The sequence below is a fragment of the Theropithecus gelada genome, chromosome 11, assembly GCF_003255815.1.
Source record: "Theropithecus gelada isolate Dixy chromosome 11, Tgel_1.0, whole genome shotgun sequence".
NCBI lineage: Eukaryota > Metazoa > Chordata > Mammalia > Primates > Cercopithecidae > Theropithecus > Theropithecus gelada.
The window spans coordinates 119,107,731-119,133,847 of record NC_037679.1 but is presented as its reverse complement, the minus strand read 5'-3'; the positions used below and the strand labels follow the sequence as shown (position 1 = coordinate 119,133,847).

The following is a 26,117-nucleotide window of genomic DNA, read 5'->3' as shown; positions in this document are numbered from 1 at the left end:
TTAATAATTCTCTTTCAATATTTAGTCCAACAAACCTGGAAGCATCATGTTACCTGACTTCAAAGTATACTACAGGTCTACAGTAACCAAAACAGCATGGTACTGGTACAAAAACAGGCACATAGACTAATGGAACAGGTAAGAGAGACCAGAAATAAGGCCACACATCTGCAAACATCTCATCTTCAACAAAGCTGACAAAAACAAACAATGGGGAAAAGACTCCCTGTTCAATAAAAATGGTTCTGGGATAACTGGCTAGCCATATACAGAAGATTGAAACTGTACCCCTTTCTTATACTGTTTACAAAAATCAGCTCAATATGGATGAAAGACTTAAATGTAAAACCCAAAACTATAAAAACCCTGAAAGACAACCCAGGCAATGCAATCCTGGACATAGGATGGGCAAAGATTTCATGAAAAAGACACCAAACGCAATTGCAACAAAAGCAAAAATTGATAAGTGGCATCTAATTAAACTTAAGAGTTTCTGCACAACAAAAGAAACTATCAACAGAGTAAACAGCCTGCAGAATGATAGAAAATATTTGCAAACTATGCATCTAGCAAAGGTCTAATATCCAGCATCTATAAGGAACTTAAACAAATTTAGAAGAGAAAAACAACCCTATTAAAAAGTGGGCCTGGCCGGGCGCGGTGGCTCACGCCTGTAATCCCAGCACTTTGGGAGGCCGAGGCGGGCGGATCACAAGGTCAGGAGATCGAGACCACGGTGAAACCCCGTCTCTACTAAAAATACAAAAAATTAGCCGGGCGCGGTTGTGGGTGCCTGTAGTCCCAGCTACTCGGGAGGCTGAGGCAGGAGAATGGCGTGAACCCGGGAGGCGGAGCTTGCAGTGAGCCGAGATCGCGCCACTGCACTCCAGCCTGGGCAACAGAGCGAGACTCTGTCTCAAAAAAAAAAAAAAAAAAAAAAAGTGGGCAAAGGACATGAATAGGCACTTTTCAAAAGACATATGTGTGGCCTAGAAGCATATGAAAAGAAGCCAAATATCACTGATCGTTAGAGAAATGTAAATCAAAACGACAATGAGATACCATCTCACACCAGTCAGAATGGCTACTACTAAAAAGTCAAAAACTAAAAGTTGCTGGTGAGGTTGTGGAGAATAGGGAACACTTATACACTGTTGGTAGGAGTGTAAATTAGTTCAACCATTGTGGAAAGCAATATGGTGATTCCTCAAAGAGCTAAAAGCAGAATTACCGTTTGACCCAGCAATCCCATTACTGGGTACATACCCAGAGAAATATAAATCATTCTACCATAAGGACACGTGAACGTGTATGTTCACTGTAGCACTATTCACAATAGCAAAGACACGGAATCAACCTCTAAATGCCCATCAGTGACAGATTAGATAAAGAAAATGTACATATACACCATGGAATACTGTGCAGCCATACGAAAGAATGAGATCATGTCTTTTGCAGGAACATGGGTGGAGCTGGAGGCTATTATCCTTAGCAAACTAATGCAGGAACAGAAAACCAAATACCACATGTTCTCACTTATAAGTGGGAACTAAATGATGAGAACTCATGAACACAAAGAAGAGAACAGCAGACACTGGGGCATACTTAGGAGTAGAGGGTGGGAGGAGAACAAGGAGCAGAAAAATAACTATTGGGTACTAGGCTTAATACCTAGGTGATGAAATAATCTGTACAACAAACCCCTGTGACCTGAGTTTGCCTATACAACAAGCTTTCAGATGTATCCTCGAACCTAAAATAAAAGTTTAAAAAAAAAATTAGTTCAAACTTACTACCTTTAGGTAAGAGAGGTGTTGCCTGTCTTCATCCACCCATTTTCCCACATAATTAACTCTTCTTCCTTGTGCTCCTATTGTGGATCCCTTACTTTCTACTACAACACTCACACAAATACAACCATTTGTTTACTTGCTTCCCTAATAGACTGGAAGTTCCTTACATCAGGGACCTTGTCTTTTATTTGCCAGTGTCTAGCAATGCCACTACTATTTAGGAGCTCCGTAATTTTTTTTTTTTTTTTGAATGAATAAACAAGGGAGAAGGTTCAGAGGCGTGATGGAAAGGGTTTGCAGAGAATGCAATAGTGTTAAAGCTGGTCAGGAGGAAGACACATGGGGCAATATGGTGATGAGAGATGGGAAAGACTAGTTTACTGTGGGGGACTTGTCTGTGTATGATGGTTAAGAGTCATGGGAATAACTAGTTTTAAATATCTGACTAGAACCCTGGTATAAGGTTATTCTGTTGCTGCAGAAGTGCAGGTACTACCTGAAGTCAAATGAAGTTTACTGGATGTCATTCAATTTGCAAGTATTAGCGCGCACACACACACACAATTTTTGTACTAGCAACACTGCATTTGTCTAGTGCTTTACATTACCCAAAGTTCTTTTATTTCCATTATCTTATTTGACCCTTAAAACAGTTATCTCCCTCAGCTTCAGTTTCCTTATTCTTCGGATTGTTTGCAAGATGTGTTATATATCTGATACACAGTTAAATACCAAATATGTTACCATTACATCAGGAATTTGAGGCTCATAATAGTTAAATGACTTGCTCAAGGTCAGAAAAGTAAGTTAGTGGCAGATTTAGACATAGAGTCTAGATTATTTTTACTGCACTAGAGTACAGTGAGATACTATCTTCTACATTACTTGAGGTGCAACATCTTTAATTTCCTTGAGAGACTTACCCCAAAGCAGGCTTTGGGATGACTCTATCAGAGCTGATTATCAAATGAAAGCAAAATCTACCTCCTGGATAAACCAAAATGCAAATATAAATAATAATTTTTATACCTTGTATTGCTTCCTAATCTCCATCTTTTACACTTAAGGGTTTTCAGCAGAGAATCTGAGCAGGATAGCTTCTTGCCCTTGTGAAGTTTTGTGGAGATTTTAGTTGCTCTTTAAAATATTGCTTTTGAGTCGTTTTATGGTAGAGCAAGTATCAGTTTGGGGTTTTCGGCCCTAGAATTAAGGTACCAGACATCTGAAGTGAGTACTGGAACACAAAGACAATAATTGTGCTCTGTAGACACTGACAATCACACTCATATGTCTGTGGTTTTTTACAGAGTTCTGCTGAGGAAGAATCTGAAGCCATAAAATGTGAACTAGAGATGAAAGTATTAAGTGAAACTGTTTCAGCAGGTATTCTAAATTACATTTTAATAATTTAACTTTATTGAGATTTTCTTCTTACAGAAGAAATACAGGATCATGGTTTAAAATATTCAGACATTGCAAAAATATATTTAAAGTGAAAATTCTTCATAGTCCCTTTTGTAACAGTGTTAACAGATTTCTTTGCTCAATTTATCCCTGTCTCTCTTAATTTCTGATAAAACCATGGGATTATATTATACAAATGTTTTTGTTGAGAATACTTTTCTCCCACCTAACAATAAGTTACATACATAGAACTCAATATATATTTCATATAAATGAATATTAAACATTATTCTAAGAATACATTGGTAACCTCACTTTTTAAAGTAGTTGTATAATTCCATCCAATAATGGAACACTATTTAAATCCCTATTGATAGGTTGTTTCTAATTTTGTATTATTACAATGTTGTAATGAACTTTCACGAGTGCACATACACAACTGAAAGTCTCTCAACACTTCTGGGTATTCACAAGTGTTTGCATTCAGTCTAGTCCTGGCAAATAGCAGTTGGATATAGTTTAGAAATGTCAAGGAAACGTGATTTAGAAATGTGATGTCTAATATGTCAGTCTTTTAGTTTGAGATTTATATACATCTTTTCTGTTAACTTTATGTTTTTTTCCCAATAACTTCTAGGAATCTATTTTCTATATATTTCTTAGCATATTTTTTCATAACAGGCCTTTTCTCCTTCACTTTTTCTTTCTACTTCTTCTTTTTTTTTTTTTTTTTTTTGAGACGAGATCTTGCTCTGTTGCCCAGTAGTGGTGCGGATTATGGCTCACTGCAGCCTCAACTGCCCAGGCTCCAGTAATTCTCCCACCTCAGCCTGCTGAGTAGCTGGGACCACACAGGCATGCACCACCAGGCTAGCTAATTTTTTTAATTATTTGTTGAGATGGGGTCTTGCTATGTTGCCCAGGCTCATCTTAAACTCCTAGTCTCAAGTGATTCTCCCACCTCAGCCTCACAAAGTACTGGGCATGAACCACTGCCCCAACCTGTTTTCATTTTAATAATAACACATGCTTATTGTATGGTTTTGTAGATGAAATAAAAATTGTGTCCTCCCCTATGCCCCACCATTACCCATGCCTATTTCCACTTCCAAGGTCAGCTCTATGAATCATTTTGAGTTAACCACTTTTTGAAAAGTCTTAGTAGCTAGTTGAATAGAAACATCCTTTACCAGTATTAGAATTTTAAAATTTCTTTCCTAAGAGCATACTAAACTGTAATCTATTTGAAACCTGTTAATCTGATTAATTTTAGCACAGTTGTTGCTGGTAGAGAATTCTTCTGAAAAGCCAGATTTCTTTGAAAACGATATGGTGGATTTATTCCAGTTCACAACTCTGGGTGGAGTATACCACTTGGATATTTTGGAGCTTCCTCCACAGTGTAAACCAGTGAAGGGATGGATGATTGTGGAAGTAGGTTGATGCTTGAATCAAAACTTATAAGTAAAATAATTGCTCATGCTTTTACTTTATTTCATATTATCTAACATCTAAGTTTTAACCCTATTAAACAAACACAAAGGAAAAAATGTAATTTTAAACTGTCTTAAATGTATTGGTATTGAAAATTTGAATCAGATAATAAAAGAATGTAAAATAATGTGAAGTTTATACTAGAATTCATATATGCTAACCTCATTGTAAATTTACATCATTATGTTTTGTTAGTGCCAATTTTGTCTTAATAATAATATTCTAGATCAGAGGTTGGCAAACTTTCTCTGTAACAGGCCAGCTGGTAAATATTTTCACCTTTGCGGTCCCTACCAGCTCTGATGCAACTACTCAACTCAGCCATTGCAGCACTAAAACTGCTGTGTATAAACCAATGGGCAAAGCTATGTTCCAATAAAACTTTATTTACAAAAATCGGTGGTGGATGGGATTTCCCAGGGATGGTAGTTTGCGGACTCTAGTCTAAATCAGTGGTTGTCAATATGCAACCACTCGAGCAGAGGCATCAGCATCCTCTGGCATCATCTGGGAATTTGCTAGAAATGCAAATTAATGAGCCCCACCACAAACTTACTAAATCAGAAACCCTGGAGGTAAGGCTCAACAATCTGTTTTGGAAAAACACACCCTGAAGTTTGAAAATCACTAGTCTGAATCCTTGATATACAAAATATGGTCCTAAATCAACAGCATTGAACCCAGCAGCATTAGTGTCAGCTGGGAACATGCAAGAAATGCGTAATGTTGGGCTGCACCTCAGAGCTACTGAATCTGCAGTTGAACAAGATCCCCAGGTAATTCCTATGCACATTGAAATTTGAAAATCAGTCCACGTGATGCCAATGCTGCGGATGCACTGACCACACTTTGGTGATAACGGTTGTTAGATCATCTTTCAAGGAGTTTCTCGCCCCTGTTTTATAAGTAGTAACACTTGTGCTATTATTGACTTGGTTTATTTTATTTTATTTTTTTTTTGAGACGGAGTCTTGCTCTGTCGCCCAGGCTGGAGTGCAGTGGCCGGATCTCAGCTCACTGCAAGCTCCGCCTCCCGGGTTTACGCCCTTCTCCTGCCTCAGCCTCCCGAGTAGCTGGGACTACAGGCGCCCGCCACCTCGCCCGGCTAGTTTTTTTGTATTTTTTAGTAGAGGCGGGGTTTCACCGTGTTAGCCAGGATGGTCTCGATCTCCTGACCTAGTGATCCGCCTGTCTCGGCCTCCCAAAGTGCTGGGATTACAGGCTTGAGCCACCGCGCCCGGCCGACTTGGTTTATTTTTAACTTAACCTCATGGTGGCTTGCTTCCCATAGAATGCTACCATATATACCCAGTTATGTTGTCATAGGCTGCCCCTTCCTTCCTCTCTCTCTTTCTCCCCCTCTTCCTGTCTCTGTCTCTCTTTTCCTCTCACCCTCTCTCCCCTAACACAACCTGTACACAGATTGCTGGGTACTTCTCACCCATAATCCTATCCATTAAGGACCTTGGTGCATTCTTGTATTTGAGAAGTATTTCCCAACCTTTTTTCCCCCCTGTTATTGCCCTAATCACCTCCCACTCCAACAAAATTTTAATATTCTCTTTATCCATAAGATCCCAGACTGAGCTGGGGTCTTCAAGAATCCATCTAAAGATCTGTTGTTGTTGACTTTTGTCGCAGTGTCCTGAGACCACTTCATGCTCTCCCCTTGAACCCAAGGAATCCTGCTTCATAGCTGTTTTTCTCTCCTGCAACAAAGAGGCTTTCCTCATTTTCAAGACTTTTTCAATAACTTTCCACCTCTTCTGGAATCTTGCCCTAATTTTTCTTCTATTTTCTAATATTTTTTAATCTTTCTTCCTTCGCTAGATCCTTGTCTGCTGCATTCAGATAATGCACAAATCTTCCTTATCCCAGAAACATCTGCTGTCTGCTTAATTCACTTGCATTCATTCATTTCCATTCTTCTCAAAAGGTCGTCTATGTTTCTGTCTCTTTACCTGCACACCCTTAGCATGGTATTAGAGCATGTGATTTAGGGTCCCATGCACCTGGTTTTGAGTTCTGGTGCCCCTTTGAAGTCATTTTGTAATCTTTGTCAAATTACTTGATTTTTCCAAGTCTTAGTTATCATCTCTGTTAAATATAGGCCTTTAGGATTGCTTAGAGGAATATAATGATGAGGAAGCCCCACCACACAATCTGGCCCATAGGAAGTTCTGTACATTCATCTTTAGTAACTTTTTTTCTCAATCATTTATCTTTTAAATTTTGTTGTGACATTTTGTTAATCTATGTATAAATGGGATCAAACTGCAGTGCTTATTAAAAATAACTATATAGCTTATTCAGTACTATTTACATTTTTCACTGTTACCAATCAACTAACTTGATGTTGTTTTGGTCATTTTTAAAAGATACTCAAAGAAGGATTACAGAAATACACATATCCTCCAGAAACTACAGAAGACTTTGAGACAGAAAATGCTTTCCCACCTATAGAGGTCACTCTTGAGGTTCATGAGAATGTCATCTTTTTTGAGAATCCTATGGTTGTAAGGTGGGATGCTGAAGGTACAGCTTTTATAATTATGTAATAAAAAGAGGGATAACAATAAAAACCTGAAATTGAAACAGGAAGTGTAGTGTATTAACTGAGCTTATTATTTTACATATTTCTTTGCCAATTCGAGGGTCTCGTTTTGTTTGTTCTTAATGGAAATGAATAGGGGTTGGAGCTTAGAATTTGCTGAGTGTTGTAAATATTAACTCCTAAAGTATCTATATCTGCCATTGTCTATGAACAGTTACTTTATGGTTATACCGTTATGTTTCTAAAAAACGAGTTAAAGGCTGGGCACGGTGGCTCACGCCTGTAAATCCCAGCACTTTGGGAGGTCGAGGCAGGCAGATCACCTGAGCTCAGGAATTCAAGACCAGTCTGGGCAACATGGTGAAACCCCGCCTCTGTACTAAAACATTACAAAAATTTACCAGGCATGGTGATGTGCGCCTGTAATCCCAGCTACTTGAGAGTCTGAGGCATGAGAATCGCCTGAACCTGGGAGGTGGAGGTTGCCATGAACTGACATGGTGCCACCGCACTCCATCCTGGGCGACAGAGTGAGACTGTCTGTCTCAAAAAAACAAACAGGCCAGGCGTGGTGGCTCATGCCTGCAATCTCAGCACTTTGGGAGGCCGAGGCAGGTGGATCATCTGAGGTTAGGAGTTTGACATTAGCCTGGCCAACATGGTGAAATCTCGTCTCTACTAAAAATAGAAAATAAGCGGGGCGTGGTGGCACACACCTGTAATCCCAGCTACTCCACAGGCTGAGACGGACAATAGCTTGATCTCGGGAGGCGGAGGTTGCAGTGAGCCAAGATGACACCACTGCACACCAGTCTGGGCCACAGAGCAAGACTTGTCTCAAAACAAAACAAACAGGCAAAAATGAGTGAAAATATTAAAATCAGGCCAGGCACTGTTACTCACGCCTGTAATCCCAGCACTTTGGGGGTGCCGAGGCAGGCGTATCACCTGAGGTCAAGAGTTCGAGACCAGCCTGGCCAACATAGTGAAACCCCATCTCTACTAAAAATATAAAAATTAATGGGGCATGGTGGCACATGCCTGTAGTCCCAGCTACTTGGGAGGCTGAGGCAGGAGAATTGCTTGAGCCTGGGAGGCGGAGGTTGCATTGAGCCGAGATTGCACTATTGCACTCCAGTGACAGAGCGAGACTCCCTCCATCTCAAAAAAAACAACAAAAAAAAAGAAAAATATCAAAATAGTTTAGCAAATCAAAAACAGATAAAAACTCTACTCTTCTGGAATAATCAAATAGTTCAGATTTGGATAATTAATATTTGATTAATGTTATTTATAAATTGTACACAAGTATTGGGGATGAGCAAATGGGCAAATGGGAAACTTGAGAAATGGAAAATTAGCCACTTTTGTATACCTTTTATTTTTGAGCCGTGGGACATTATTGCTTATTCAAAACTTAAATATTAATAAAATTGTAAGTACAGTGATGTAAGCTAATGATTTGTTAATCTTTAACAAATACCTCCTTTGGAGTAGGCTCACTGAATTTTGAAAGATCTTGGTCTGGTGAATTAATATATGCCATTTTAAGGATCCTGGATGAGAGTGCACCTTTGTTTTTAAGGTTTTTCTATATTCATCTGTTGGTGAAGGGATTTATATACTTGGTGATAGGCTGGGAACAAATATCACTAAGGCATAGAGCTTTTATATAATCTACTTATTTAGTTATGGAAAATTTAGGAACAGAGAATTTAGGAATTTATACCAGGAAGTTTAAATATTTTGTTTTTAAAATTTTTTAATGAATGCCCTGGTGCTCTACATTTTTGTCTATATAGACAGACATACAAGATATATTATTTATATTCTAGAAATAGTCTATGTATTAAAAACAGTAGGCCAGTCACAGTGGCTCACACCTGTAATCCCAGCACTTTGGGAGGCTGAGGTGCGTGGATTACTTGAGCTCAGGAGTTCAAGACCAGCCTGGGCAACATAGAGAAACCCCATCTCCACCAAAAGTACAAATATTAGCTAGGCATGGGGGCATGTGCCTGTAGTCCCAGCTATCCCAGAGGCTGAGATGGGAGCATTGTTTGAGCCCAGGAGGTTGAGGCTGCAGTGAGCAGTGATCGTGCCCCAGCACTCCACGGGCGACAGAGTGAGACCCTGTCTCAAAAAACAAAAAATAAGTTTAAAAACCTAGTAAATTCTTACGTATTAAACTATAAAATACATCAACATGAACAACTTTATCTCTTTTGATATAGTTTCACAGGTGTCGCTTTAATGGTAATATTCCTAAGTATTCACATATTCCTAATTAATTCACATTAATTATTAACACAGCTGGGTGTGGTAGCTCACACCCAAAGTAATCCCAGCACTTTCGGAGGCCGATGCGGGTAGATCACCTGAGGTCAGGAGTTCGAGACCAACCTGGCCAACATGGCGAAACCCTGTCTCTACTAAAAAAAAGCCAGGCGTGGTGTCACATGCCTATAATCCTAGCTATTCAGGAGGCTGAGGCAGGAGAATTCCTTGAACCTGGGAGGCGGAGGTTGTAGTGAGCTAAGATCGCACCATTGCACTCAAGCCTGGGCCACAAGAGTGAAACTCCGTCTGAAAAAAAATTATTCACATGAAATTAGAATTAGACAAATTATTCCACACAATTCAGGGAAACAAACTTGTGCAAAATTTCACTCTACAATTTCAGCAATTAGACAGCAGTAATTTACAACTCTAGTAATTTTTAAACCATGGGGAAACATTTTGCCTGGAAATACTAGCAATTTGGAGAATTTATTTATAGGTAATAACTTTTTACCTTATAAATTAAAATTATTTGCTAATGTAGAGACAAAAAGAGGAATTCAGAATAATTCTGTGAATGTAATTGTATTTCTTATATGAAATCTAAGAGTAAAAACTAGTCAACAGAACCCTCCAATTGAGAACAGGAAAGAGAGCTAAGTAGAAATGGAGAGCACATCCAGGAAGAAAATGGTTCATTTATTTGTCCTGTAAAGATGACCCCTCTCCCACCCAAAAAAAAAGAAAGAAAGAAATACAGAGATAAATGAGGCATAGTTTCTTCCTCTTGGAGTTTCAAAGTTGTAGGAGAGGCAGACAGGAAAACACCATATTGTAATACAATGTAGTAGGGTGCTAGCATAGATGTAAAGCGCTGTAGAGCACGACAGAGATGGCTCAATCTTTAGAGTATTGGAAGGCTTCTCACAGGATGGAATGTTGAACAGGGCCCTCAAAGATGAAGAGAATGTTCGCATGCAAGTCTCTGTGTGGGCATGTTTTCAGTTCAGTATGTACCTAAGAGTGGAATTGCTGGATTGAGTACTGAGTTTATATTTAACTTTCAAAGAAACTGCCAAATTGTTTTTCAAAGTAGCTGTACCATTTTACATGTCTGCCAGCAGTATATGAGGTTTTCTGTTTGTTCACAACATTTGTTATCTTTTTGATTATAGCCATTCTAGTGGGTGTGAAGTAGTATCCCACTGTGGTTTTATTTCCCTAATTACTAATAATGTTGATCATCTTTTTAGGTACTTATTAGCCTTTCATATCTCTTCTTTGGTGAAATGTTTATGCAGATCATTTACCCACCTTTAAATTAGGTTGTGTTTTTTTATTGAGTTGTAAGAGATACAAAAGACCACCTACAGGAAGTACGTTAATCATTGCCTGGGGCTGGAGGTGGGAATGGGAATTAACTGTAAATGGACATAAGGATCTTACTGAGGGGATAAAAATGTTCTAAAACTGGATTGTGGTGATGATTGCACAACTGGGTAAATTTACTAAAGATAATTGAAGTGTATACATAAAACACATGAATTTTGAAGTCATTTTAAAGCAAAGGTGATGAGAATTTCCTGAAAGATTAGGGAAGAGTATTGTAGGAGGAAAGAACTATATGTGCAGAGGCCCAGAGGTATACATACAGTGTTGCTAAGGAAAGAAAAAAAGTGGGGCTGAAAAGAGAAAAACTTTTTCCCTTGAGGAGTGGCAAGGGATGGAGCCAATAAAGTGAGTCAAGGCGTCATTCTGAAGGTCTTACCATGCTGAGGAGGTGGGACTTGATCCTGTAAGCAGGGGAATGTCTCAGCAAAGCTGGCCTTCTTTTGAGTGTCTGTTCTAAATATGAACAATCAATTTATACACAAAGCATTTTTTTTGGTGGTTTCATTTATCTTCTTTTTTTAAATAGGGAAAAATTGAAACTAGTGTCACTTTCTTCATTAATTATAAAGGTAAACATTGGAGAACTGATGGCATCAGCAATGTATCCTACAAACCAAACGAAAGACTTGTAACATTCAGCCTGGACACCTTTGGCCCTGTTACCTTGATTCAAGATGCTCATATTAACATGCCGTACCAGTCATGGGAACTAAGACCACTTGATGTAAATAAAGTACTTTTAACTGTGACTACAGTATTTACTGAGATTCAGATACAAATTAAGGTGAGTTACTATTATAGTTGTTATATACTGTCATATCAGAGGTAAACCATTTTAATGGAATACTAGTTTGTCAAAAGCAATCAATGGCTGCTGATTTATATATTGAAATATGTGTCTTATAATCATTTATATAATGAAATATGTGACTTATTGAAATATGTGTCTTATAATTTATACATTGAAATGTGTCTTCAATTTATATATTGAAATATGTGTCTTCTAGCATCTAGCGTAGTCCTAGAATACAGTAGATACTTAGTAAACATTTATGATATATGAAGACACAAAGTAACTTCTAATCATGAAAAAATGTACCTTGAGCTATATTTCTAAATGAAATATTAGTAGAATAATTAAATAGGCAATAAACATGTAAATAGCAAGGCTCAAACTTAAATTTGTACCTTAAAGTTACTAGGGATAGATCAACTGATGAACCAACAACCCTGGCTGCAGTATGAATTTCAGAGTTTTTTGATCCACCCTAAAGGGGCTACCTGATCTTTATCATCCAGCCATTTGAAATCCTTTTTGAGTTTGGTTTCTTTCTCAATGATCCCCTATTGCTCATCAGTCAGAAATTATGTAGCCTGAGCTGGGGGCGGTGGCTCACGCCTGGAATCCCCACACTTTGGGAAGCCAAGGTAGGTGATCACCTGAGGTCAGCAGTTCGAGACCAGCCTGGCCAACATCATGAAGCCCTGTCTGTACTAAAAATACAAAAATTATCCAGGCATGGTGGCATGCACCTGTGATGCCATCTACTCGGGAGGCTCAGGCAGGAGAATTGCTTGAACCTGGGAGGCGGAGGTTGCTGTGAGCTGAGATCGCACCGCTGCACTCCAGCCTGGGCAACAGAGTGAAACTCTGTCTCAAAAAAAAAGAAAGAGAGAGAGAGAAAGAAAAAAAAAAAGGAAAGAGAAAGAAAGAAAGAAAAGAGAAAAGGAAGGAAGATAGGAAGGAAGGACAAGGAAGGAAGGAAGAAAAGAAGAGAGAGGGAGAAAGAGAAAAAGAAAGAAAGAAAAAAGAAAAGAAATTACATAGCCTGAAATGTATGGAGACAAAAGTAGATTAGCCATTGCCTGGGGCTGAGGGTGGGTGGGATTAACTGTAAATGAGCATGAGGGATCTTATTGGGAGGGATGAAAATGATCTAAAATGGATTTATGGTGATAGTTGTACCACTCTGTAAAGTTACTAAAAATCATTGAATTGTAACTTGAAATAGGTGAATTTTATGATATGTAAAATATATCTTAATAAGTTGTTTTTAAAAACAGAGATAACCTAGAATTCATTATGAATACAGAAAGCCTAGAATATTATTAAACTTTGCTTTTAAAACTAGATGAGGGCTGGGTGCGGTGGCTCATGCCTGTAATCCCAGCACTTTGGGAGGCTGAAGTGGGTGGATCATGAGGTCAGGAGTTCGAGACCAGCCTGGCCAATATGGTGAAACCCCATCTCTACTAATAATACAAAAATTAGCTTGGCATGTTGGCACGCGCCTGTAGTCCCAGCTACTCGGGAGGCTGAGGCAGAAGAATCACTTGAACCCGGGAGGCGGAGGTTGCAGTGAGCCAAGATTGTGCCACTGCACTCCAGCCTGGGTGACAAAGCAAGACTCCATCTCAGAAACAACAACAACAACAGCAACAACAAAAAACTAGATGAGATGGGAGATGGAATGCCTTAGAATCATTAGTGTGCAAGTGCCCTTAAAATGCTTCTGGTCTACCCTCCTGTTGTATATATAGAGAAACTAAGGCCCATAGAGATTAGGGGTTACATGACCTTTCTGAGATTGTGTAAGGGGATTGTATTGCTGGAGCCTCCTTTCAGGCTTCCCTGCACCATTCCAGCAGCCCTGACGACACTTGTGCAAAGGTTCTTCCTCTAGACTCATGGAAAAATAACAAGCATCTTCACAAAGTTCACTTATTAATATGATGATCGAAACACCCAAGACTGCTCAGTGTGCATTTTCAGGTTAGTAGATCTGTGCTGTCTAATGCGGTAGCGACCAGCCATATGTAGCTACTGCATGTGACTAGTCCAAGTTAGCACATGCTCTAACTGTAAAATAAACACAAATTTTGCACACTTGGTTGAAGAAAAGAATGCAAACTCTCATTAATAACTTCTATACTGATTACATATTGAAATATTTTAGATATAGTGGGTTAAATGAAATATATTATTAACATTAAAAAAATGAGATGTGAATTCTACACACCTTCAAACTGTCACTTTGCGAGACTTTAAAACTGGATAATATTGCCTGATTATGTTAACTTTTATGAGTGTGAAAAGAATGATCCCTAAAAGTAGAATCATAATTGTTACCTAATAACTGTTTTAATTCAATGTGAACATGTGCATATTCTTATAACTTATAAAATAGGAGGCTTGAGAGATGCTGTAGCCCATTCCTTTGATTGTTCTGATGAAGCCCAAAGAGTTGGTCAACTGCTTAAGGTAACATGGGGACTTTGTGTCAGAGCATTCAGATGAGGCCTAAGATATACTTGCCCTGCATTCTTTCTAGTATAGAGGGATAGATGATTTTTAAAAATGTATAAAGCATCTAAAGGCTGCACCTGGAGTGATACTGAAGTAATGGTTTCTTTAACCTACATAAAACCTTCTTTTTTCTTAAACTAGGAAAACCTCTGCATGTTATCTTCAGTCAAACTGAAAGACAAGAAACACATCTCTCTTTTGGAAGGGACATGGATGACTCCTATTCCTTTCATTATTGCTTTGAAAGAAGCTGGACTGAATATTTTTCCTACTAGATACTCTCATTTTTATGTTGTTATAAACAATAAGGCAAGAATGAATCTTTCCAAATTTAATGTGGTAGGCATTTAAAATGTTAGCAATTACTAAATGTTATATAATTTAATATTATATACACTGTGTTTTATATGTTCATTTATACAGTATTATAGTTAGAAAGAAATAAGTGAAAAGACCAGAAATCCAGGGTTCTCTCAAGTTTAATAATTTTCCCTAAGTAAGCCTGTAGTACGATCTTCATATTGACAAATGGAGCATATCCACAGATGGTCAGTTTAGTGAAAAGGTAGTTTAAGCAATTCTCATTTTGTATACTTTGTTTTTGCATTACTGGATATTATATAAGATTTCTTAAAATAGTAAATAACTCTGCACTTTCCCAAACATGGTAAGTTAGGCAGAATTAAGAATACAAGGACCACCAATGTACAAAACCCACTTCCTTTGGTTTCTTGGCAGAGCCTCCTTGTCTGTGTACTGTTTCATGTTCCTCATAAGGCTTTAGTTCAGTAAGATCCTTCCAGGTTAAACTGTGAGCTTCTTGAGGATGGGGGTCATTTCTTAATCAACGTTGATTCTTCTAGCATCTAGCATAGTCCTAGAGTATAGTAGATACTTAGTAAACATTTATGATATATGAAGACACAAAGTAACTTCTAATCATGAAAAGTGAATTTGTAGGCAGAAGAGTTCTATACTCAAGAACATTTATGAATGTATCAGAAAATGACAATATAAGTAGATATTCATATAACATTTAGAAATAATAAGTGTATGTACATATATGCATAGGAAAAAAACCCTTGGTTTTAGTAACTCAAATTGCCTGTTACTCTGTAATGTTGAATGTAGTGTTCTGTTCATGCTTTCAGAATATTCTACTCAAGGAAATACTATTTTCTGAACACTATGTGCTAGGCACTATTTTAGATGATTAGGATACATCAATGAATGAAACAAAGGTCCTTACCTTTGTTTTCCTTCCCAGTCAAAGGAAAAAATTTTTAAATAAATGATTAGTATGTTAAAAAGGTGAAAAGTGCTATGGGAAAAAGAAAAGATAGATCAGGAATAGTGAGGCTGAGGCCATATGACACCCATATTAAATAGGGTGTCAGGGAGGGCAGCTCAATGAGAGATAACACTTGAGCGAAACTCAAAGGTGGGGACTTTAGCCACGTGCCTCATCTGGGGAAGCAGCTTCCTGGTAAACAACTGGAGCAAGATCCCTGAGGGAGTGGCCTGGGGTGCTGGAGGATTGGAGGAACACCAGGGAAACCATGGAGTCTGGAACTGAGAGAGCAAAGGGAGAAGAAAAAGAGGTCAGCAGGTAATGGGATATACGTGGAGTCGGGAGTAGGGATGTCAGAGGGCCGTGCAAGTCATTGTTAACTTTGGACTCTATTCTCAGAGAAAGGAAAGCCATTGCCCAGTGTTGAGAGAGGAGTCATGTACTCTGATTTACAATTTCAAGTGGATCCTTCTGTGTTGAGAATAGACTGAAGGAGGCCAAAGATGGAGGAAGACTTGTAGGGAGGCTCAAAGATCAATTCTATTTGTTTTTACATTGACAGGTTCCTCTGGTAGAAGTGAAAGCTTATCGACAGATGGCCCTACTAAGTTCCACTTTTGCGTTTGGTTGGAGCAAGTGGAACCTACTATGTAATTCTACGAAAGTTGTATTTAAGGTATAATATGTAGAAACCCATAAAACTACTTTGTCCTCCAAAAGAAGATAAAGTACTCTAAGACTAAATGAATGTAGACCATGGCTTCCCCTCTTAGAAAAGTAAAAAAAAATTATTCAATATGAAGTTTTAAAATTTCAAATTTTTGGCCAAGCGCGGTGGCTCACACCTGTAATCCCAGCACTATGGGAGGCTGAGGCGGGCAGATCATCTGAGGTCAGGAGTTCAAGACCAGCCTGACCAACATGGTGAAACCCCATTTCTACCAAAAATACAAAATTAGCCAGATGTGGTGGCACATGCCTGTAATCCCAGCTACTCAGGAGGCTGAGGCAGGAGAATCGCTTGAACCTGAGAGGTGGAGGTTGTGGTGAACCAAGATTGTGCCATTGCACTCCAGCCTGGGCAACAAGAGCAAAACTCCATCTCAAAAAAAAAAAAAAATTTCATCAAAAATATAAATCCAAATTATATAAAATTTATGCCTTTGTTGTCCAAGCTCTTGACTTCAAGCCAGGCCAGAGTCCTTGTATCTCTTTACAAATTGACTCAAGAACAAATGGAAGCCTTGCTGGGTGCAGTGGCTCACACCTGTAATCCCAGCCACTTGGGAGGCTGAGGTAGAAGGATCGCTTGAGCCCAGGAATTTGAGGCTGAAGTGAGCTATGATCACACCACTGCACCCCAGCCTGAACAACAGAGTGAGACCCCCATCTCTTTAAAAAAAGAACAAATGGAAGCTTTTAACATGAATATATCTGTGACTTACAGGCCCTCTCCTCTGAGAGGGTTAGTCCTCCAACTTAACTTCCTGATGCCTTGTTATCAGGTAGCAGTAACTATATCAAATTCTAAAAGCTGACTGATGAATGTTTTGGCCTAAACAGGCCACCATATTTATTTGTTTTTTATTGTGTGTTTCCCCCCCGACTCAAATATAAGCTCCTTGAGGGCAGGGCTTTGTTGTTGCAGTTGTTATTTATATATGTTGTATGTCTATATGTTTTCTGTGTTTTCTTTCCCTGTTATATCCCCAGCACTTAGAACAGTACCTCACACATGATAGGCACTCGATAAATATTTGTTGCATGAATTAATACATGTGGATAGGCTCCATAATCACCAAAATATAAACAGTGTCATGGTTTTTCAAAACCCAGTAATGGAACATATAGACTGTTTCTTTTAACCTTTGCAATTTTAGGGGATAAATTGAGCCCTTCAAATAATAATCTGCTATCAAAATACTGAATAGAAGATAAATTATTAACAAGTTGCTTGAATTTCCTTTATTTTTTTTATTTTTTTTTTATTTTTAGGTGAGGGAACACCTTCCTGAAGAATGTACTGAGAATCCTAATTGGGCCCTTTTAATGTTTAGTGGTGACAGAGCACAAAGACTCAAGATCAAGGAAGAGAGTGAGGCATTTTCTGAAGCGCTTAAAGAAGAAACTGAGTTTCATTCTACTTTGTATCACATGGTGAGGGATTTTGCTTCTAAAGAAGCAATGGAGAAAGTCAGGAGTTCCAACTGTCAGTTTGTCAACTCTGTGTGCCACATGCTGCTCTCTACCAGATTGCTCAGCTACTCCTAACCTCCACTTACAAACTGTATTCAGTATGAAGAACCAAGCATGGTGAAAGACAGGTATTTCTGCAACAGAATGTAATGAGTGAATGAATACATTTCACATCAGCTATTAAAATTTTGTAATCAGCATTTTCTACTCAAGTTTTATTTTAAACACAGTATGGCTTTTTTTCCTTTGAATACTTGGCCTGTTAAGAATTTCAACTTTCACTCTATGAAGATTTAAATGATTCTTTATTTCAATAAACTTTAACAAACAATATATAATAAAAGCTCATTCAAAGATCATAGGCAGACTTCTTCCCTGTTGTATTTTAGTTGGGGAGATAAAGGCAAAAAGAGGAAATGTAAGCTATCTTACAGTCAGTCATTCTGAGAACCTCTGGTTTCATGCTATACTTTCCCAGCTAAAAGTTACTAATTTACGAAGTTCAGATACTGAAACTTAAAAATCAAGATCCATATATTAGGATGTCCTGCTGTCACACTGGTGGTGGCCCATTGTGTCGGAGTCTGGTAAATGGCCACAAGATATGTTCTAGAGACGTCCATGAGTCCTCTTGCTGTGTGGGAGCAGCATCCACAGACTTCTGGAAAAATCGGCCTGTGAGGAAGCTCATCAAAGCTGCAAACAGTACAATGAATGCAATAGAAAGCCAGAGGGCCTTATTAGCCTTTCTGATGGAGGACTTGAGATTTGTTGCCCAGGAAGCTATTGTGTCATAACTATAAGGAAAACACAAACAGAATTTGATAATTGGTAATTTGTCATTAGAAACATTCCTTTTGCTAACACCACCAATCAGGTGATCTGTCCTCCATACCCACAAAACTGCCTTTTAATCTGCATATTATGATTTATCATTTTAGTTTTGGAAACAATTTGCCTCCCACCCTTTGTAACTATTAGGATTAAAGAAATGATGTGCTATGATGAGAATCTGAAAATTACGTGATGTAGGCATATCTTCTAACAAGTACATACAAGTATCTCATTCTTTCAGTAAGGTAAGGCAACATACTCCTACAGTGGAAACAAAATGTTCTTTGCTGGGTAGAGTGGATGTCTGTGTATGTACTTATGTGTGTGTACAGTAGTCCCCCTTTGTTCTTGTGGGATAGGCTCCAAGACTGCCAATGGATGCCTGAAGCCGAAAACAGTACTAAACCCAGTATATACTGTTTTTTCCTATGGATACATGCCTATAATAAAATTGAATTTATAAATTAAGCACAGTAAAAGATGAACAATAACTAACATAAAATAGAATAATTTATAACAATATATTACAGTAGAAGTTATGTGAATGTAGTCTCTCTCTCAAAATAGGTAACATAGGTTCAAGGATAACTAGACATACAAAGTGTTGTTCATCTTAAATATAACAATTTGGTAAGTCTTTTAGTAATTTGGTTAAGATGAATACTGTCAGCCCTGCCTCACCCTTTCCCATTCCACTAAAATGGTAGAATCTATCAAGTAGATAACTTACACTGAAGAGACATCCCACTTTGATGGATTGTTTTTCTTTTCAGAAAGACTTGGCTTCCTTGTCCTTTCTACTATTTCTTCTCCAGGTGGCTCTGAGTCATCTTTAGTTCTGTAAATAAATATTGTTTTTCATATTTGAAACTAAGGATAATATGCTATAATTATTCATAAAATATTGGTAAATCTTACTGTAACTCAAGAGACAAATGTTCTGTTTTAGGGAAACTTGATAAATATCTAACTCTAAAAATCAAATCACCAGATTTATAACGTAAACCTTTTATAGAAATTTAATTAAAAATAAGTTCCTCTATTTAGAAAAATAATAAATGTGTAGAAAGTTAGAATATTAGCCAAGTATATACAAAAAGGGGAAGTTTAAAAAGAACATTCTGAAGTTAGTCTCACCACTCATCATTAACCAATGTTATTACTATGATTTCTTTGTCTGCATGCATATATATATATGCATGTTTAACCATACTTTATTAAACACTTTAATCTCAGCACTTTGGGAGGCCAAGGAAGGGGACTCCTCCCAAGGATCTCAGGATTCCAGGGATTGCTTGAGCCCTGGAGTTGGAGGCTGTAGTGAGCTATGGTTGCACCACTGCACCCCAGCCTAGGCAACAGAGTCAGACTCTTGTCTCTTAAAAAATATATATATATATTCTATATACACATTTATAGATTATATACACATTTATATTGTACATTATGCATATATGTATTTATATAATACATATTTATACTCATATTTTTATATACTACATAATACATTTATATTTTTTATATGTGTGCATATATATAAATATGTGTATGTATAATATAGATTTTTTTAAGAGACAGAGTGACTCTGTTGCTATACTGGAGTACAGTATATATAAATATATACTATATATAGACATAGTTATATATAATATATACATACACATTTACATATATAATATGTACACATATTAATATATACTATTCAAGCTTATAATATAGAATATGTATATATTATATGTGTATATATAGTATATATATTTTATGTATAAAAATATGTAGATATTATATATGTATAATACATATTCATAGGTATATATATTTTATATATGGGTATGTACATACACTGTGTGTGTGCGTGTGTGTATGTGTATATATAAAACAAATGTGGACACCATATTTCTTCCTTTTAAATTTGATTGTATTTAACATTAGTAAAAATCTTTTCTCATTATTATTGAATGTATTCCTTTCTCTGTATGATTTCCAATCAGTGCTAACTTGGAGTAACATCAGAGTTTATTTTTTTCTCTGAAAATCTTAATAATTTAAAAAGTGTTTTTGAAAATATTCTCAATGTAAAACGAGTTAAAAGATTAGTTAAAATAAATTAGTATTCAGTGAACTGGGAAATAGCAATTGATTGACTGCATTTTAAATCAAATCATATTATTTAAAGAGGTGTTCCTCCACCTAAGCAAAACAATTGTTCCACTATATTTGCTGATGAGTTCCGAGTTGGATTTGAATTTTGAAATCTCAAGCTCATAATACCCTGAGAATTGCCAAAGGGAAATGTGTCTCAAAGATCTTTTTTTTTTCATTCAAACATCTATAGGAAATAAATATGATAGACTAGTTTTTAAAGAAAACAAGACCCAAAAGCCAGGATAAATTGCATTTCTGTAAGATTCTCAACGTTTCAGTCTTTTGTTTACAAAGACTTCTCAGTGGAAATCATACCATACTAACAAAAAGCAAAAACTAGATAATCTTTTGAAGGAGACTCTTGAACTGATTTTTTTTTTTCCCAACCAGCTCAAAAAAGATTCATTATGTTAACTCTAAATCTGAAAAGAGTTGTAACACATGCAGTAGGCAACCAGGACTTTAAGGAAAAAAAAAAGAAAAGAAACCAAAACAGATTATCTGAAGTTTGCACCACGTCATGCTCATCTTTATATTCCTTAGAATTAAGCAGAGTATTCATCACATGGTAGGCACTCATGAAAATGTATAAAATAAGCATAAAATCATCTCCTTAAGATCCCTCACTTTAACAGATATGAAAACTGAGACCAACTAAGGTTAGGCACTTTTTCTAATGTCACCCAAGGACTTAGAGGTAGCATTTCTGCATATCCCTCCTTCTTGCCCTCTACCTTTCACTATAGGAGTATATTTGTTTAGTTTGCTAGATACAGAGATAGCAATTCAGTATTCCTCTACTCTTCATTTACATAAATGGTAGATGTACATACATGTTACATATGTGCCTATATGTTATATAATACATATGTTATATATCTCGTTTTAAATATATATATATAAATAGATGGACATTTTACTTCTGTGGCTCTTTATTGACCTTTCCCCATTATGGACAGACACCTGGACAGGAAAAAAATTATCTTCACAAATATGGCAAATTCCAGGGTCTTTTCTAACTTAAAACCTCAAACTTTGCCATTCTGAGAGCTATGAGAGTGAATGTATTACTATTCAGAAATCACATTTCTATTGTGCTTTAGTTTATAAAAGCATTTTACAATGAATTATCTTTTTAATGATACAGCATTATTGCATCTCCGTGGAATAAAAGTGATTCCCACTGTTTATGTCCCAGTTCATGTCAGATTAATAAACACACTGAGCTTCACCTACTTTAGTTCACATTTTTCTTCTTCAGCATCTGCCCAGGAATAGGTGCTAATAAATCGAGGTAATGAGGGACGGTGTTCACTCTGCTTTGACCCCAAAATACGCCTAAATAAAGATGATTATAACCACTTGTCAAATCAAATACATCTGTCGCCATTATCAATTTATTTCCTACTGCTTAAATAAATACAAAATTATATGTCCTAATTTTTTTTTCTTGGCACATTCACAGATTTCCTACTTCATAATAAAAAACTTCATAATTATATACAAATTTACATAATTATTCTGTTTACACTTTGTACAAATCAAATATTACTATATCACTTAATTGAAACACTCATTTAGTTTAGCCCAAGTGTAAAATAGTAAGATTCCCAAAGAGGAACCATAAAATTACACTTACCAACTGCTTGACCTCCTACTGAATCGATCATTATTTTCCATCCCAGCCACCTTTAGAAGTTCAAATGTTAAAAGAAATGATAAAATATATGTTTATATTTTCTGTCATATGAAAATGAATTTACCTTTGACTAAGAACACTTAGGAATTGTCTTACCATTCCTGCATTTCCAATATTTCTGGGTAAAGAGGCAATAGTCACTCTTCGAAGAGAAGGTGGCTACCAGAAGGAGGAAAGTGTACATTTAGAAAACTCTCAATAATTTATCATTGTATGCAGCACCAATGAATATCCTTCCACATGCACATCCATGCACTTGACCACTGCTGAGTTAAACAGTAGACATATCTTATAGGATCCTCTTGTGGCCAAATTGTCTTCCAGAACTATTTTACCAGTTTATATTCCACCTAACTCAATGTTGGATTATTATAATTTATGCCAATCAAACAAATATAAGATTTCTTGTTTGGGTTTGCAATTATTTGACTTCTAGTAACATTGAACGTTGCTTTTTTACGTTAAATAATCATGTGTTTATCTTCTCTGAGAACCACCTGTTTATGTTTACCACCTTTGTCTATATTAATTTTGTTTATATTGAATTTTGTCTAAATTGAATTTTCATACTTCTGGCAGAAATGTTTTATTGTTAATCCAGCCAAATCTGTTCTTCTCTTTTGCCACCATTGCTTCTATGCTTAGAAAGATTTCTCCCAACTCAAGAGGAGATAAATATGCACCTACATGTATAGCTTTTTTGTTCATAGTTTCATTTTTTCCATTTAACACATTTAAGGATTGTCATGATGTTTTAATGAATGAATGTGTTTCTTGAGATTTGTACAGAAAAGCATTATGTACAGAAAAGTATTATGTGGTTCTTAAGGTTTAAATAAGTACATCAGGATACAAAATTTTTAAAAATGTAATAAATAAACTAAAGGGGTTCCATGTGAATCATTTTCTTAAACCATCATCCCTAATTTAATTTCATAGGTTAGTTGAGCATCAAGAATATGAAATCGTGGCCCAGGAAACTTGGTTTCTAATCATGCTCCTACCAATACATGATCATAACTGATCACTTAACTTCTGTGTTTCTCTTCCTTCGTCTGAAAAAGAGGGATTTGTATGGAATGATTTTAAAATCACTTATTGAAAAATTCTGTATATCTATGAAACCCTCATTTTTACACTGTGGCAAAACCTGCTGGTGACCTTTAGTATCACATTCTTCCTTCTTAGTAATAAGCCTCCCAAATACAAACTGTATTTTCCAGTCTCATTCGCAACAAAGAATGGAAAGAGAAATGTTATTTTGGACTTCTAGGGAGTGTCTTTACAGGGAGAGGGAACACTTGTCATTGCTTCTTTTTTTTCTCTTGGAATGAGATGATGTAATGATGGGGGCTTGGTGCCTGGATCTGAAGTAGCCATTTTAGACCCTGAGGCAGAAGCCAAGGGTTGAGGGTAGTGAGGCAGCAAGAAAGAAGGAGGCTGGTCCCTCAGGATCTTGTGAAGCTGCTGTGCCATTGTTGGGTTACCCACTTCCAATTTCAGTTTTGCAAAACAGAGAAACCATTGTTATACTGACTTTCTTCATGCTGCCAGGCACACTTAATTGATACAGAAATATAGCAGAGAGTATAAAAGCATACTTAGATAAACAAATACATCTATATGAATTAAAATCACTATTTGGTTATTTACATATAAAGGCCTGAAGCTTCGAATAACATTTTAAAACCATCTTACAAGTGTTTGCTAGACATTTGTTAAGTGAATTGCTAATTACCTTGGAGTTTAGAGAAGCTGAACGTTTTTTAATTTGGCAGTCATCTGAAAGGAAAAACAATGGACACGTTTTAGCTATTACACATGCCATTTATGTTAAAGCAATGTTTTAATTCTTTAAAGGTAAAGCAAAATTCAGAAAATATTTATTAAGACTTTAGAGACTACCGAGCAATATAAATATCTGTTTATCATTCATTTAATGCTTTATAACAATTACAATCTTAACCAATGTAATACAGTCCTCTGTGTCACTGTGATGTCCACAATGCCTAGCTAGCACAGGGTAGGCACTACATGTGCATCTGCTGGAGAAAGGAATCCAAAAGTACAGTTCAGAAGAGTATCAAATAAGGTTACTGTTCTAGAACAGGGAACAGATTCTCGAAATAAGAATTCTGCTCAGAAAAGTTCATATTGCTTATGTTAAATAAAACTATTGTAAGATTTATAGAAACCACATGTTATTCCCCATGGCCTCATATGTTTCTCTCTTTTCCAGTTCATCAATCAGCTTACTGTGCCAGGGTCATTCCTTCCGTGAGGAATCAAAACCATTGCTAATGGGAGCACCCATTTCAGTTATTTCTCCTTACTTTTTACATGTGGAAAAATTCAAATGTATTCTAAATAGGGGAACACTAAGGTCAACTTCATGAGTTGGATTAAATATATTCTGTCATCTCAGTAATCTACATTGAGTTAATAAATTTTTGGTGTCGTTACCAAAGAATCCTTCATGTGCCCCAACCTGTTTTCTGACACCTTACTTTTAGCTATATAAATAACAAGAATGAGTGATTTTTCTAATATAAACTTAGCCTAAGAGTTTTATTATACTAAAGTCATAATAAGACTTAGCAAAAAAGAGAACGTAGAAAAACACAACTCATACTATTTTCATAAACTTTTATTACCATCATCTTCAAGAGGATTGAAAGACCTTTCATTCTGCAGAAGAACCTGTTTCAGTTCTTCTAATTCAGCATGCTCTTTGGCATACATCCTCTTCAAGTTTTCTACATGCTGAATCATCACTTCAACTGCTTTACTGACCCGGCTTTCCTAGCAGGAGAAAAACAAGCACATTTACATTGAAAATACTACTCTGAATTAAAAGATGGCAATTAAACACATTTACCTTCACTCCATTCCTAAATCCCATTAAAATGGCAATAAATGGTTTTTTTAAAAAAAGACATGCATCTACAGGGGCAAACAGAACAGAATATGACAACAAGACTTTGAAAGCTGGATAGAAGGACTAGTGGCAAATGACTAAGACCTGGAATAGCTGAACCCTAAAAAAGGCAATAAGAAAAGCCTAGAAGCAATCTACATTGCACCTCAGTAAGGTTGAAGGTGGGTGTGTGAACAGAAGAAATAGTTGAAAGTCTGTGTTTAAAAAAAAAAATTAGGTCCAGAGATCCCCTTCCTTGCTCTGGCCAGCAGAGCAATTTTCCCCACTATTTTGGTGAAAGACTGTATACAGGTGGATATCTAGAGAGAGTTGACTTGAGGTTCGTGGACTGGGAAAGAACAGATAGCTGATGATGGATCAATCATGCTGAAAACAACAGATTTAAGCAAAAATCTATATGCATATTGAATATTGAGATCCAGCCTTATTCCTCCTTCCAGCTTCCAAACACTGGCAGCCAGAGTTACACCCTCAAGGCAGGCAGTTGGAAGGTTTTTCTCTGGAGATTCTAATATTCTAAGATAAAAGTCCTATAACTAATGACATTAGGAGTACCCCCCAGTGAAACATTTGAATGTTCATAGTCCTATGAATATTTGTGTACAAGTATCTGAGTGTCTGTTTTTAATTCTTTTGGGTATACATCTAGGAATGGAATTGCTGAGTCATATTAAAAGGTAAACATATTAGTTAAAAGTTAAACAAAACTAATATGTTTAACTTTTAACTATATTCTTAAACTTTTAAACATATTATTAGTAAACATATTCTATGTTTAACTTTTAAGGAT

At 36.7% G+C, this 26,117-nt stretch overlaps 2 protein-coding genes across 18 annotated transcripts in view; one reads left to right on the top strand and one right to left on the bottom strand.

The window, feature by feature from the left end:
• The window catches only part of CASC1 (cancer susceptibility 1), a 79,162-nt gene extending 61,118 nt beyond the window's left edge, over positions 1 to 18,044 (top strand). For 7 of the 14 annotated variants that reach the window (XM_025401205.1, XM_025401204.1, XM_025401207.1 and 4 more), the window contains 7 exons: positions 3,101 to 3,176; positions 4,471 to 4,631; positions 7,070 to 7,226; positions 11,487 to 11,701; positions 14,366 to 14,533; positions 16,078 to 16,191; positions 17,511 to 18,044. In XM_025401205.1, the coding sequence (XP_025256990.1) occupies positions 3,101 to 3,176; positions 4,471 to 4,631; positions 7,070 to 7,226; positions 11,487 to 11,701; positions 14,366 to 14,533; positions 16,078 to 16,191; positions 17,511 to 17,786 (1,167 nt within the window). In that variant the 3' untranslated portion in view covers positions 17,787 to 18,044. The remainder of the gene's footprint in view (positions 1 to 3,100; positions 3,177 to 4,470; positions 4,632 to 7,069; positions 7,227 to 11,486; positions 11,702 to 14,365; positions 14,534 to 16,077; positions 16,192 to 17,510) is intronic. The other 7 variants (XM_025401211.1, XM_025401209.1, XM_025401208.1 and 4 more) reach the window with 4 other exon arrangements.
• The window catches only part of LRMP (lymphoid restricted membrane protein), a 75,963-nt gene continuing 67,843 nt past the window's right edge, over positions 17,998 to 26,117 (bottom strand). For all 4 annotated transcript variants that reach the window (XM_025401196.1, XM_025401198.1, XM_025401197.1 and 1 more), the window contains 7 exons: positions 25,044 to 25,191; positions 24,128 to 24,171; positions 22,486 to 22,548; positions 22,330 to 22,379; positions 21,927 to 22,028; positions 19,276 to 19,383; positions 17,998 to 18,508 (listed from right to left, as the gene is read on the bottom strand). In XM_025401196.1, coding sequence (XP_025256981.1) covers positions 18,265 to 18,508; positions 19,276 to 19,383; positions 21,927 to 22,028; positions 22,330 to 22,379; positions 22,486 to 22,548; positions 24,128 to 24,171; positions 25,044 to 25,191 — 759 coding nt within the window. In that variant the 3' untranslated portion in view covers positions 17,998 to 18,264. The remainder of the gene's footprint in view (positions 18,509 to 19,275; positions 19,384 to 21,926; positions 22,029 to 22,329; positions 22,380 to 22,485; positions 22,549 to 24,127; positions 24,172 to 25,043; positions 25,192 to 26,117) is intronic.